Source organism: Typopeltis vanoorti, chromosome 22 (assembly GCF_054136105.1).
Source record: "Typopeltis vanoorti isolate ZY-2024b chromosome 22, IOZ_Tvanoo_1.0, whole genome shotgun sequence".
NCBI lineage: Eukaryota > Metazoa > Arthropoda > Arachnida > Uropygi > Thelyphonidae > Typopeltis > Typopeltis vanoorti.
The window spans coordinates 30,462,919-30,476,381 of NC_143570.1; the positions used below are offsets into that span (position 1 = coordinate 30,462,919).

Sequence of the window (13,463 nt, forward strand, 5' to 3'; positions counted from 1 at the left end):
AGTTTGAAATATTTCACCTGATATTGACTTTTTATGTAGCAGTATTGAAACACATCCATCACATTAAATTGCTATTAAACTTCTTTTAAGTTTTTAATTCTTTCTTTATTACTAATCCTTTTATGTTTCATGTGCTTGTACTGCAAATGCACAATAACAATATATCAATCTATATAAAAATATGAGATAATGTGCAATGTGAAATGTGTATGTAACATGTCAAAAGTGTATGTATTATGCCAAAAATGTAATATTTGCATTTGATTTTTGCAATATTTGCTGTGTATGTTTTGTATTGAATATAAATACAATAAATATTATAATAATATATATCTATATTACGATTTTTTTCCGAGGGGGGCCGTGAAATATTTTAATTTTTCCAAAGGGGGCCCTGACATCCTGAAGTTTGGGAAGCACTGGTTTAAATAACAACAAAGTTTTCAAATGGCTAGTTCAAAGGTGCTGAATCTTCCAGCTGAGAAAAAGCATCTTCTACAAAAGAAACTCCAGAAAAGCACTGCAGAACTCTTATCTTTGAGAAGAAAATGTTTCAACCTTGAAACCTTTATTCAAACAATGCAGTCAGTTTGAAAGTCATGGAAAGCACTCATGATTTTATTTCCTGATTTTAACTAAAAGCCACAACATTAAACAATTGTTTTCACTTTCCTCCTTCATTTTATCATAAAATAATTGTCTTCTCTTTATCTCGTTTAAAGTTCATTATTTTTCTTCTATGTGAAAGATTACTAGGCAAAAATCAACAATAGATATTCAACTTGCCACCTCTTCTCCTCAACAGCTTTATCCTTAGTTAAAGTCGTATCATAACAGCTGATAACTTTTAAAAATGTTTTTTTCTAAATGAAAGGCTTCAAACAACAGTGTCTGCTATCAAGTTCAAAATACCCTGTATTTCTTCAACATCTGTTATCCTAATCATCATCATCATTATTATTATTATTGACATCTAACCTCCATGGAGTCTGAGAGGAATTGTGGGAGGTATACACTACTGCACACAATGCTCATCCAACCATGCTTTAAACTGATTCAATGTGTCTACATTCACAACACACACACACGGACAATGCATTCCATTCACAAAAAACTCTCCATACAAAGAACATTCTCCTCATTATGCTCTGCTCACACCCTCCTTATACAGTTTCCAGCAATGGCCTCTTGTTCTACTCCCCTCTCCATTCTATGAAAAATCTCTTCCATGTAAACCTGATAACAACCCCTAACTAGCTTATATGTTTCAATTGTATCCCCCCCCCCCTCTTCCTTCTATTTAAAAGGCTTTGCAACTTACATTCTCTCAATCTGTCCTCATCCTCCATATTCCAAAGACACTGACTACCTTTGTGAATGTTCTCTGAACCCTTTCCAACATATCCTCGTCACCATGAAAACCTAGCAACCAAATCTGTGCACAATAATCCATATGAGGCCTGATCAAGACCAAATACAGTGGCATCATAACCTCTTTATTTTGCATGTCAGGTCTTCTGCACCATTGCCATTATCTGATGTGACGTCTTCACAACTTGTGCAATGCGGTCCCTGAATTTCAAGTCCTTGTTTCCCCACTAAGTGTACACTTTGCATCCCATCACTGCTTACCAAATTTCAAAACCTTACACTTTGCAACACTGAAATGACAATTCAACTTGGATTAGTGAACAAAGGAAGGATAATTATTATGGGTGATTTTAATTATGGCGGTATAGATTGGAATGAAGAGATAGCATTTGGGAATAAGGAAAGTGAATTTTTCGAGTTCTTGAGAGATAACCATCTCAGGCAGCATGTAAAGAAAGGCATGAGAGGATCAAGAGCTCTAGATCTCATCATTTCATCAGCGGATGTAATTGTTAGAGGGGTTTCACATTTTCCTCCAGTTGGTGAAAGTGATCATGAAGTAATCATCTGTGTTGTGGTTAGTCGTATGCAGGCTGTTGCGAGGAAAGGATATATGTGGAATTATAAGGCTGGTGATTATGACAAGCTTAGGAAACAACTTCAAGTTATAACATGTAACGAGGAGTTGAGCGGTAAGGAAATAAATGTTGCATGAGAACTCACAAAGAAATACATAACAGCATCAATGTACGAATGTATCACAAAAGGCCAAAAGGCTGAATAAGGTTGGTGTAAAATGGATGAATGTGAAGCTTAAGCATGAAATCTGGAAAAAAGAAAGTCCTTTGGAGGAAGTACAAGATGAATAATGGTAATCAGTCACATGAAGAATATAAAGAACAAGGCAGAAGAGTGACTCAGTTAGTAAGGAAAACAAAAGTAGAGTATGAGCAGAAATTGGAAAATCAGGCTAAGAAAAACCCTAGAGAGTTTTTTTCAGATATGTGGCAAGTAGAAGGAAGAATGATCATGGAAAGATGAAGTTAAGGGATGCAAGTGGTAGAATGGTAACTGCTGCAGAAGACATTGTTGAGGTATTCAGTGATCAATTTATAAGTGTGCATCATCCTGATCAGGGTGGAATCATGAGGAACTTAAGTGTAGAGGACATAGGAGAGGATAGCTTAATTGTGCATGAGCAGGAGGTATTTGAGGAAATAAATAACCTTGATGTTAATAAGGCGATAGGATTTGATGAAATATAGCCACTCATCTTAAGAGAATGTTCCAGGGAACTGGCAGTAGCATTGCCATGCCTGTTTAACAAGAGTTTTGTAAGAGAACAGGTTCCAAGGCAGTGGAAGGAGGGTAAAATTGTTCCACTGCATACAGGTGGTGATAAGGCTGTAGCTTCAAATTATAGACCGGTTTGTATATCTGGAGTTGTGTGAAGGTCCTGGTGAGATTGGTGAAAAGTAGATACAGAAATGGGTTGATAACAGCAGTATTCTCTGTGGTTATCAGCATGGGTTTGTTAAGGGGAGATCATGTTTCATTAACTCACTTATGTACTATAACAAGGTGACAAATACCTTGGACAGAGGAGATGCATATACAGTGGTGTACTTGGATTTTGCAAAGGCTTTTGATAGACTTCCACTGGATCAGTGACTTGCTGTAAGATAGATATCAGAAAGTTGTATATGGGGGTGCAGCATCTCGAAAGCGAAAGGTCACCAGGGGTGTGCCACAGGGGGTCAGTTTTGGGGCCATTGTTGTTCAATTTGTATGTTAATGATATTGGGTTGGGTTTAACTAGTGATATCCAGCTGTTTGCAGATGATGCAAAACTGGGGAGTGCAATGCACAGTCAGGCTGATGTTATGTCTTACAAGAGGACTTGAATAGATTGCATGAATGGGCAGGTAAGTGGAACTATCAGTTCAATGTTGCCAAGTGTAAGGTTTTGAGATTTGGTAAGCAACAATGGGATGCCAAGTATACACTTGGTGGGGAAACTTTAACAGAAGTAGCGGAGATGAGAGATCTAGGTGTGATGGTGGACAAGGACCTGAAATTCTGGGGCCACATTGCACAAGTTGTGAAGATGCCATATCGACTAATGGCAATGATGCGGAGAACCCTGACATGCAGAAATAGAGAGGTTATGATTCCATTGTATAAGGCCTTAATCAGACCTCATATGGATTATTGTGCACATATTTGGTCACCGGGTTTTCATGGTGACGAGGATATGTTGAAAAGGGTACAGAGAAGATTTACAAAGGCAGTCAGTGGTCTTTGGAATGTGGAGTACGAGAACAGATTGAGGGAATGTAAGTTGCAGAGCCTCATGAATAGGAGGAAGAGGGGAGGATATGATTGAGACATAAACTGGTCAGGGGTTGTTAACAGGTAGACATGGAAGAGATTTTTCATAGAATTGGAGAGGGAAGTAGAACAAGAGGCCATTGCTGGAAACTGTATAAGGAGGGTGTGAGCAAAGGAGTGAGAAGCAGGTTCTTTGCATGGAGGGTGGTCGATGAGTGGAATGCATTACCCGAGGGTGTTGTGGATGTGGACACATTGAATCAGTTTAAGACGCAGGTTAAATGAGCATTGTATGCAATAGTGAATACCTCCCACGATGGGTCTCTGACTCTATGGAGATCGGGTGTTGATAATAATAATAATAATAACTTACCTGCCCATTCATGCAATCTATTCAAATCCTCATTTAAAGACATAACGTCTGCTTGACTCTGCATTGTTCTCCCCAATTTTGCATCATCTGCATATCACTAGTTAAACCCATTCCAATATCATTAACATACAAACTGAACAACAATGGTTCCAAACCTGACCCCTGCAGTATGCTACTGGCAACCTTCCTCTTTTGGGAACTGTAACCCCATATACAACTTTCTGAGAGCCAGACCGATACAAGTCAGAAATCTGCTAACCAATCCCATCTGTTTCAACTTATTTAACAACTTGTCGTGTGGCAGTCTATCAAAAACTTTTTGCAAAATCCAAGTTCATTACTATATATGCATCTCCCCTATCCAAGGTATTTGTCAGTTTGTTATAGTACATAAGTTAGTAAAACATTATCTCCCTTTAACAAACCCATGCTGATAACCAGAGAATACTGCTGTTATCAACCCATTTCTGTATCCTTCTTCTCATCAATCTCTCCAGTAACTGCAGATATACAGATTGGCCTATAATTTGAAGCTACAGTCTTATCACCACCTTTATGCAGTGGAACAATTTTACCCTCCTTCCACTCCCTTGGAATCTGTGCTGTTATTAAACAGGCATGTCAATGATACTGCCAATTACCTGGAACATTCCCTTAAGATGGGTGGTGATATGTCATCAGATCCTATTGTCTTATAGACATCATTGTTATTATTTCCTCAAATACTTCCTGCTTACTCAAGATTAAGCCATCCTCTCTTATGTCCTCTACACTTAAGTTCCTAATGATTCCACCCTGATTAAGATAAATACCCTGATAATTTCGATAGAGTCAAAAACCGGCACCAAAATAAGTTCGAAAATCTACAACAACGGAACACCATACAACGACCGCAATTACAACAAGACCTCGTCGTCGTGAATCTATCGTCACTCACCTTAAGCAAAGAGGCCACGACTGCTTTAAGTCGAGGGCACAACTTTGCCATAACTCCCAAGCAAGTTCCAAAAGCCGAAATAATGGCGTCCATTGAACGAGGAATATACAACCTGCCTCCAACAATAGCTGACAACATACGTTTAGATGTGGCCAACATCCTAATCAAGTCCAAGCCTCCCAAAAATAATATCCCACATAAGGAATTCATTGCTATAAAAGAGCTACACAACAACAGCCAGATTACCATAACAAAAGCAGACAAAGGAAATGCAATGGTGGTGATGGACACAACTGAATATGAAAACAAAATGCACACACTATTACAAGATCAGTCAACATACAAAATTATAGATCGCAATCCCACCAACACACAAAAGAATAAGGCACGAAAATTATTAAAAAAAGTCACTTCCTGGCCCAAAGACACAGTTAACAAACTCAAACCCTTCCATGTTAAAACACCGAGGATCTATGGATCACCAAAAATTCACAAACCAGGCACACCCCTACGCCCAATTGTGGACAGTATAAATAGTCCCACATACAAACTGGCTAGACATTTAGCGAAGCTACTAGCCACTCTCACTAACAATTCTCCCTCCTTTGTCAAAAATTCAGCACACCTAAAAAGCATCTTACAATACCTTACCCTAAAAAGCTCAGACTTAATAGTAAGCTTTGACATCACTTCACTATTCACAAATGTACCACTAATAGAAACCCTCAATCTACTGAAGTCACACTTCCCCCCTGATATATTTGAACTATTCAAATTCACAATACATGCAAGATATTTCACATGGAAAGGGAAAATATACAAACAAATTGATGGGACAGCCATGGGCTCCCCCCTAGCCAACTTTTACATAGAACACCTGGAAAAACAAGCAATCAATACAGCCACTCTCAAACCAACACTTTGGCTACGTTATGTTGATGATGTGCTTGCTATTTGGCCACATGGCCCTGAGACATTGAAAACATTCTTAGCACATTTAAGTAACCAACATCCAAAAATCCACTTTACTATGGAACTGGAAGCCAACAACTGTCTGCCCTTCCTGGATACACTCATCACACGTCTCCCAGATGGTTCCTTATCATTTTCAGTTTTTAGAAAACCCACACATACAGGCAGATACTTACACAAACAATCACACCATCATCCTTCTCAACAATATGGCATATTAAAAACGCTAACCCATAGAGCGAGAGCAATCTGTTCCAATGACAAGGCTCTTACTGCTGAACTGACTCACTTACGCCACACCTTCTTGGCCAACGGCTACAATCCACATAAAATAAACAAAATACTAAACACTCCTAAGAAACCCCTCCCACCATCCACCACAGAGAACTACGACAAAACAGTCACCATCCCTTACATTAAAGGCACATCCGAAAAGATCTCAAGAATTCTCAATAAACATAAGCTACGCACTACATTCAGACCATGTAGCAAATTAGCCACCCTCATCCGCTCACCCAAGGATAGCATTCCTCCTTTATCACATCCAGTAGTCTACCAAGTACCCTGCTCATGCAATCAAGCCTACTACGGTCAAACAGGAAGAACTGTGAATATCCGCATCAGCGAACATAAACGATACGTCCGGAATTATCATTATGGGAAGTCGGGCCTAGCAGACCATGCTCTGGATACCCATGCACACAGGATCAACTGGAAAAACACAAAAGTACTACACAGAAACCCGTATAAATCAGAGAGATTGTTCTTAGAGGCAACAGAAGCCCTAAAACACACTCCAAATCTCAACAAATATGGCTGTATTAACTTGCTGAAGATCTGGGAGACAGTCATATTAAGAAAAAACCAGCACTTTTCTAGGACTCTAGTAATATATGATAGTTTTTTTTTTTTTTTTTTTTTTTTTTTTTTTTTTTTTTTTTCAGATAGAGGGTGCCAAAATCAGGACTTTAGTCTTTGTGTTGCTGCTACAATTTTGTTTAAGTACACCATGTTGTTTTAGTCTCGTGTATTGTGACAAACAGTGTTTTTGTGCTCTGAAGATGCTGGTTATAATACCAGCGAAATATCAGCATCAAGTTAATAAATTAATTATTTACTTAGTTTCTGTGTTCTATTATACCGTTAAAATAATAAACAACACCCTGATAAATTAATCACTGAATACCTCAACAATGTCTTTTGCAGTAATTACCATTCTACTATTTTCATCCATTATCGTCATCTTACCATGATCATTCTCCCTTCTACTTGCCACATATCTAAAAAAAAACTCTAAGGTTTTTCTTTGCCTGATTTGCTAATTTCTGTTCATATTGCACTTTTGCTTTCCTTACTATTTTTCTTACTAACCATCAATGTAACACAATAATTGAACTTTTTAAATGGTATTTTTTGTTGTTTGTTTTTTGTTTTTCCCCCTATAGGAAAGATATCAAACAGAATCCATTATCAAGTTCCAAAATCCTCTTTTTTCCTCTAATAGCTATTATTGTAGTTACATGTTCTTCTTACTAGTGTCTGCTCTAGGACATCACACTTCCAGCTTCCTTTTGGGTAATGAAGCAAGTGCAATGAGTTGCCACTACATGTTATTATTAAATAACACCTCCAAGGATTCATCATGGGAGGCACTCTCTACCCCAACCAAGGGTGTGCTGGTAAATTTTTAACCATTGGCTTACTTAATAAAAAAAAATTAATTAATTAAATTAAAAAAAAAAGGACCACAGGTTTCCCTTTATGAGAATTACAACTTTCCCCCAAAGTATAAACAAATTCTATTATCAGCATATATCTGCTTAATTCTGTGCTGAGGGTTATGATCTTATTAGATTCACAACAATTCTAGAAAGGCAAAATCTTTGACAGACATCAAACATGGGAATTTTAAGAAGCATTTCAGGCAAAATTAAGCAGATTATTATTATTACGTGACACCTTAGGAAGTCCACAGACTCATTGAGGGAGGGTACCTACTCTACATTTCTGTCTTGTTGATTGTTGAAAAATAATATTACTGTAAAATTGCTAGTGGAGATAATCCCTACACAGCAACCTGTGTTGGAAAGGAGGCTGGGGAAAAGATGCATAAAGGCCATCAAATTTTCCAGATTACCATATATAAACTTATTGCCCAAATGTTAAGCATTGTGTACTGGAGTATGTTTGCTGTGCTATAGTTTATAACTATTATCAGTTTAACAACCAACTTGCAAAATTCTTGAAAATTTAACAACCAGCTCGTACCAGCCAGTGTAAGCTGGCTCCAGTGCTGCTGACCAGAACCCACCATCTATAACTTAATCACTTTATCTGCATATTACCACTATCCACATGTTACATCATTACATGTTATCATCTCAGTGCTTTACTTGAAAATTGGATCTTGCACATTTTGAATAAAACAAATAAGTTTTTTTTTTTTTTTGGTTTATCTTATATATTATGAATACATCAAAAGCATCAAATTATATATGGGAAGTGACACTTTTTGAGTAAAAATTACTTTCAATGCACTGAAAGTGAATGAATCTTTTAATTATCACTGGAGAGGGTTAAAAAGTTTCGTCCTATGTTGTGTCGGAAATCCAACATGGAATTTTTTTTTTTTAAACCACTGCAAAATCATGCCCTTTGGAGAGAATGAGAATCTCTGAGTTACAGGATGTTCAGAGATGTTGACCACCCATTTTAATCAGGGTTGATATATGATAGTATCTGCTCAGCAAAGGGAGAGTTTGCTATTTGTGCTTATTAAAACACAAATTGAGGAGGACTTTGCCAACAGTGGAGAGAACATTTGGATACATAAAACTATATTTAACAGGTCATCATCTAAGATGGAGGCAACAGTTTCACAAATAGTAACGAAAAAAAACATATTTGGATTTCCTCTGAAAATCAGAATGAAATTTATCCACCGTATCAATAATGATGCCAACAAATTTGCTTCTGTACTCCTAAAAGCCAAATATCCCATCTCTAATAACTCTTTTGCAGAAATTTAAGGCTCACAATCTCTAAGACAAAACAGCCATCTCACCATTACCATGGCTGACAAAAGAAGATTCACTGCTGTCGTGGATACTGCTGATTACTGAAAGATTGCCGTCTACTTTTTTAAATAACTTCATGGCTTACACACGTAACAAAAAATATATAGAATTTTATTCAAAAACCCCTGAACTTCTCCTGGACGAAGATACTATGAAAAAAATTAAAGCTCCATTTGGCTTGACATGCCCAGTTTTAATGGTCTTCTGCAGATCTACACATGTAACAAAAAATATGTAGAATTTTATTCAAAAACCCCCGAACTTCTCCTGGATGAAGATACTATGAAAAAAATTAAAGATCCATTTAGCTTGACATGCCCAGTTTTAATGGTCTTCTGCAGATCTACAAAGAAGGCATTTCCCCACTCTGCTCCATCTGACTGCACTGATTCCCCAACTTACCAAATAGCTAAATTCTTATCTCGACTTTTAAGCTCTCAAACTGGCAATTCCAACTCAATCATCAAAAACTCTTTATATTTTCTAACTAAAGTGAAAAACTTATTTCTTCAACCAACTGACAATGTCAGTTGGTTGAAGAAATAACATGGTCAGTTTTGACATCAAATCCTTATTTACAAATGTTTATCTTGATGATTCCCTTCATTTGTTATCGCAAGCTTCGCACCTGACAATCAGATTATTCAACTTTGTCACACCTTCCAGCTAATTTATCTGCAAAAATAAACTCAACAAGCAGACTGCAAGTATTTCAATGGGAAGTCCAGTCTCACTGGCACTTGAAAATTTTTATGTTGAACATTTAGAGGAAACTGTCCTCTTCTCCATACATTCAACCATCATTCTGGGTACACTACATGGATGATGATTTTGCCATTTGGTCCAATCCCAAAGATACTCTACATCCCCATATAAACTTCACCATGGAAGTAGAAAAGGACAGTAAATTGACCTTAAACATTTTACTCTCCCATTCTCCATCTGGTGGAGAGTAAGATGTCTAAGAAGTCTACCTCTGTTTACTGAAACCTACATTCACTGGTCACTACATATTAGCAGAATGCTGTGCATTGCTGATCTCAAAAAAGGGCATCATAACTTTGCTAAATCAAACTCACATTATGTACTCTAACCACCAGGATCTAAAACTAGAACTTGATATGATGGCATCTAATGTATCATGCAAAAAAATGGCTTCTCCAAACAAAAAAAAAAAAAATACAGAAAATTTTGACTCCTACAAGCCTACTTCTGGCAACCCTGAAGTACTGAGTATTCCAATTCTGTTTATTTCAGGTCTACAATTTCAAAAATCTTCAAGAAGTACAAACCAGTATCTATGTTTGTTCTTATTAATAAACACTCTTCCTGGCAGCCTTCTGCAAAGGATATATGATCTCCTCTTTCCATCGAATGCCACCTTTTCTACGATGGAAAGAGGAGATCATACACTCTTCCTTCACATTCCATTCCTTTCTTTTCGGCTCGAATATTCACTTCTGCATCCTGCATCCACACTTCTTACTAGGTGTCTACCTGTCCACCATAACTGCCTTCATTTCCATTTTGGCCTTGAGTTCCTGTAATTCTCCTTACTCACAAATCACCTTTTCACTCACATGCTCTTCCACATTACCTCTTACCTCGAATCTTCTATTCACTGCGGTCATTACTTTTCCTTCTATGAACAACTTGTCCAGTCGACTCACATCAAAACTATTTAAATACACTCAGTATGTGTTATCTCCATCAGTCCCTCTAAATTTGCCCACACATTCAAAAATTGTACTCCTTTCTCTTCAAACAGCTACAAAAGCAAATCATCTCTGCTCATTATCTAACCACTGAAATGAGATAGTGAGAAAGAAACTACCCACCTCTGCTACCCCGCTGTCATCTTTAACTCTCAACAATATCCTGATATCCAGTCTCACATTCTCCTTGTTCTCAATCTGTTTTGCATCACGAAAAAAAAAAAAAATTGTGCATATAGGAAAATTACAAAAGTCATTCTTCACAGTATTGGCCCATACTAACCTAATTTTCACTATATTTACTTGTTAATGATGAGTCACTTGGAAACGATTGCAACACACACATTGGCCATATGCTGAGCAACTTGGAAAGGGGGTTGCGATATATATATATATTTCTTTCTTACTACAAATCAATTAGCAGTCTACCATAAAAAAGTAAAATATTAAAAATACAATATTTTTGAGTTAAAAACAAAAAACGACGCACTTCTAGCAACAGAAAGATGTCATTTTCGTGCAAATGACAGGTATTAGTACTCAAATGACAAATTCGTATATTCTTTAATCACTGTTATACTCTGATAATCCCTGTCTCTGGATAATTATTTTCAGTACATGATGTGAAAACATTATAAATAATTTCCGATCGTTAATTGTATCAGATAGTGATTTAATCCGGTACTTACATTTTTTCCTATAAAGATTAACTGATGTGGACGTCGGGGAAGTAACATTTTCACCTAGATTTTAAATTTGCAGGAAGAGTGCAATTACCGGAATCAACTCCTGGCGTGTGTATATTTTCTGAGCTAAACTCGAGCTCACACATATTGCAGTATTCATTCATACAAGGATTACGATTGTTTGTATCATAATAAAGTCAAGTGCTCAGTATTGTTGATCGATAGTATATCAGAACTTCCATAACAAGTTTCTTAATTCCACACTACTGAATTACTATTTTATGTTCGTGCTAACAAAAATATTATTCTGAAATTTTCCTGAATATTACATTCCGTCACTCACGACTATCCACAATGTTGTGAAACTTTTTCACCAAAATTGACAACAGGTGGGGTGGGTGTCTTAGCTCTGCATAGTATCGCCGAGGTAGTAATGTCATTCATTATTTATTTTTTGGTGTTACTTTTGTATGTATTTATTCATGTAAAGTTATGTGCAAATGATTATGTAATCCCTTGAATCAAACTTTCTTTCTTTCAGCAGTCTGTGGATCCCTTAATCATTAAGAGAAAAATAGATTTTATTAAAGACCTACGTAAAGGTGTGTAAAATATTCAAGCATAACACTGAAATATTCAAGATAAATTATTGGAAATAATTTTATAAAATTGCATTCGGGGAAAAAATATTATTTATGATATGGAAGAACAGCAGCCAACTGCAGTAGAAGAGGTATGTTAATATAATATATTAGTTATATTAGTATGTTAATTATGTCCATCTTTTTTTGAGAGCGCATAATATTTTGTTTCAAATTTCATTCCTTTTCTTGAGTTTTTGGTAGACGCGCATACATTATATACGCAATGTAAGTATATGTATATATATATATATATATATATATATATATTGCTAAAAACTCATTTCTTACAGTATAAACATACAAAATTTGGTGTATAGAGAAATTATGGTATTAATTAAAATCAACCAGCGTATTAATTGTCAGTTGTTGTTTTATTTGCCGATTCTTGATAATAATAGTAATAATAATAATAATTATTATTATTCCTGATACCATTCCTGATTCCTGATATTATTACTATTATTATAACGACCAATTCAGTTAGTAACTTTTTACAGGAGTGGTGATCTTTCAAATGTCAACCTCCCCACATAAAAAATTAAAAGGTGGGTCATTAACACCCATGTGCAGTAGCAGAGCTTTAAACATTTAGTTTACTTATTCTCCATTAACTTAAATTTTTAGATAAATGTGTCTTTGATATCAAGAAATTATATATAATTACTTTTAGACAGTCAGTGAAATGTATTACTAACTCTGGGCATCACCAGTTGAGTCCATTTAAACATTTAAAGGAATAAAATTAAGGTATCATGAAACAGGTTTTTCAGTTGTGCCTTTAGCATGATTATGCACTTTTCACTGTATGTATATGCAGATTAAATATATTGCTAATTCTGTTTGTATAGCATGAAGATTAACTGAGAAGAATGTAAATTTAATAAGTGTTACTGGATTAAAAAAAAAAAAGTTTTTTATTATTAATGTGTTCGGTTAATTAATGTATTTTAAAACGTACATTAATTGATTCTTTGATTACTCATTGACATTCATTTATAAGGTATTTATCAATGTTCTTTTTCTTCTTACATTTCTGCTTTTTGCATCAAACAGCAGCCCCGATATGATAACTTTTCCTTTTGTTTGTTTTAGACAAATTATAGACTCTACAACCATGTTAGAAATAAAAGAAAAGGTTTCCTCTTGTTTGCTTTAAGTAACATATGGTGGATATGTTACTTAAAGCAAAGAGTGAAAGAATAAAAAGAAAGAAAGTAAAGAGGAAAAAAAACTAGTGAATGACTCAAGAATAGCACTATATGGAGAATCTATCATAAAAAGTGTGGTGGAGGAGAGGATGTACAAGGTATGCTTTCCAGTTTCCAGGAGAGAAAATGAACTGGATGACTGATTTGAG

At 35.9% G+C, this 13,463-nt stretch overlaps 2 protein-coding genes across 6 annotated transcripts in view; one reads left to right on the forward strand and one right to left on the reverse strand.

The window, feature by feature from the left end:
- The window catches only part of LOC150094270 (protein DOP1A), a 613,349-nt gene extending 601,745 nt beyond the window's left edge, over positions 1-11,604 (reverse strand). For 3 of the 4 annotated variants that reach the window (XR_016550242.1, XM_090412135.1, XM_090412137.1), the window contains exon 1: positions 11,466-11,594. The gene's annotated coding sequence lies outside the window, so the exon portion shown is untranslated. Of the gene's footprint in view, positions 1-11,465 lie in introns of all 4 variants that reach the window. The other variant, XM_090412136.1, reaches the window with a different exon arrangement.
- A 159-nt stretch (positions 11,605-11,763) lies between these two features.
- Positions 11,764-13,463, forward strand: part of Dlc90F (dynein light chain 90F) — a 65,245-nt gene continuing 63,545 nt past the window's right edge. Inside the window, exons 1-2 of one of the 2 annotated variants that reach the window (XM_090412140.1) lie at positions 11,764-11,889; positions 12,004-12,195. In XM_090412140.1, coding sequence (XP_090268266.1) covers positions 12,163-12,195 — 33 coding nt within the window. In that variant the 5' untranslated portion in view covers positions 11,764-11,889; positions 12,004-12,162. Of the gene's footprint in view, positions 11,890-11,932; positions 12,196-13,463 lie in introns of those variants that run through there. The other variant, XM_090412139.1, reaches the window with a different exon arrangement.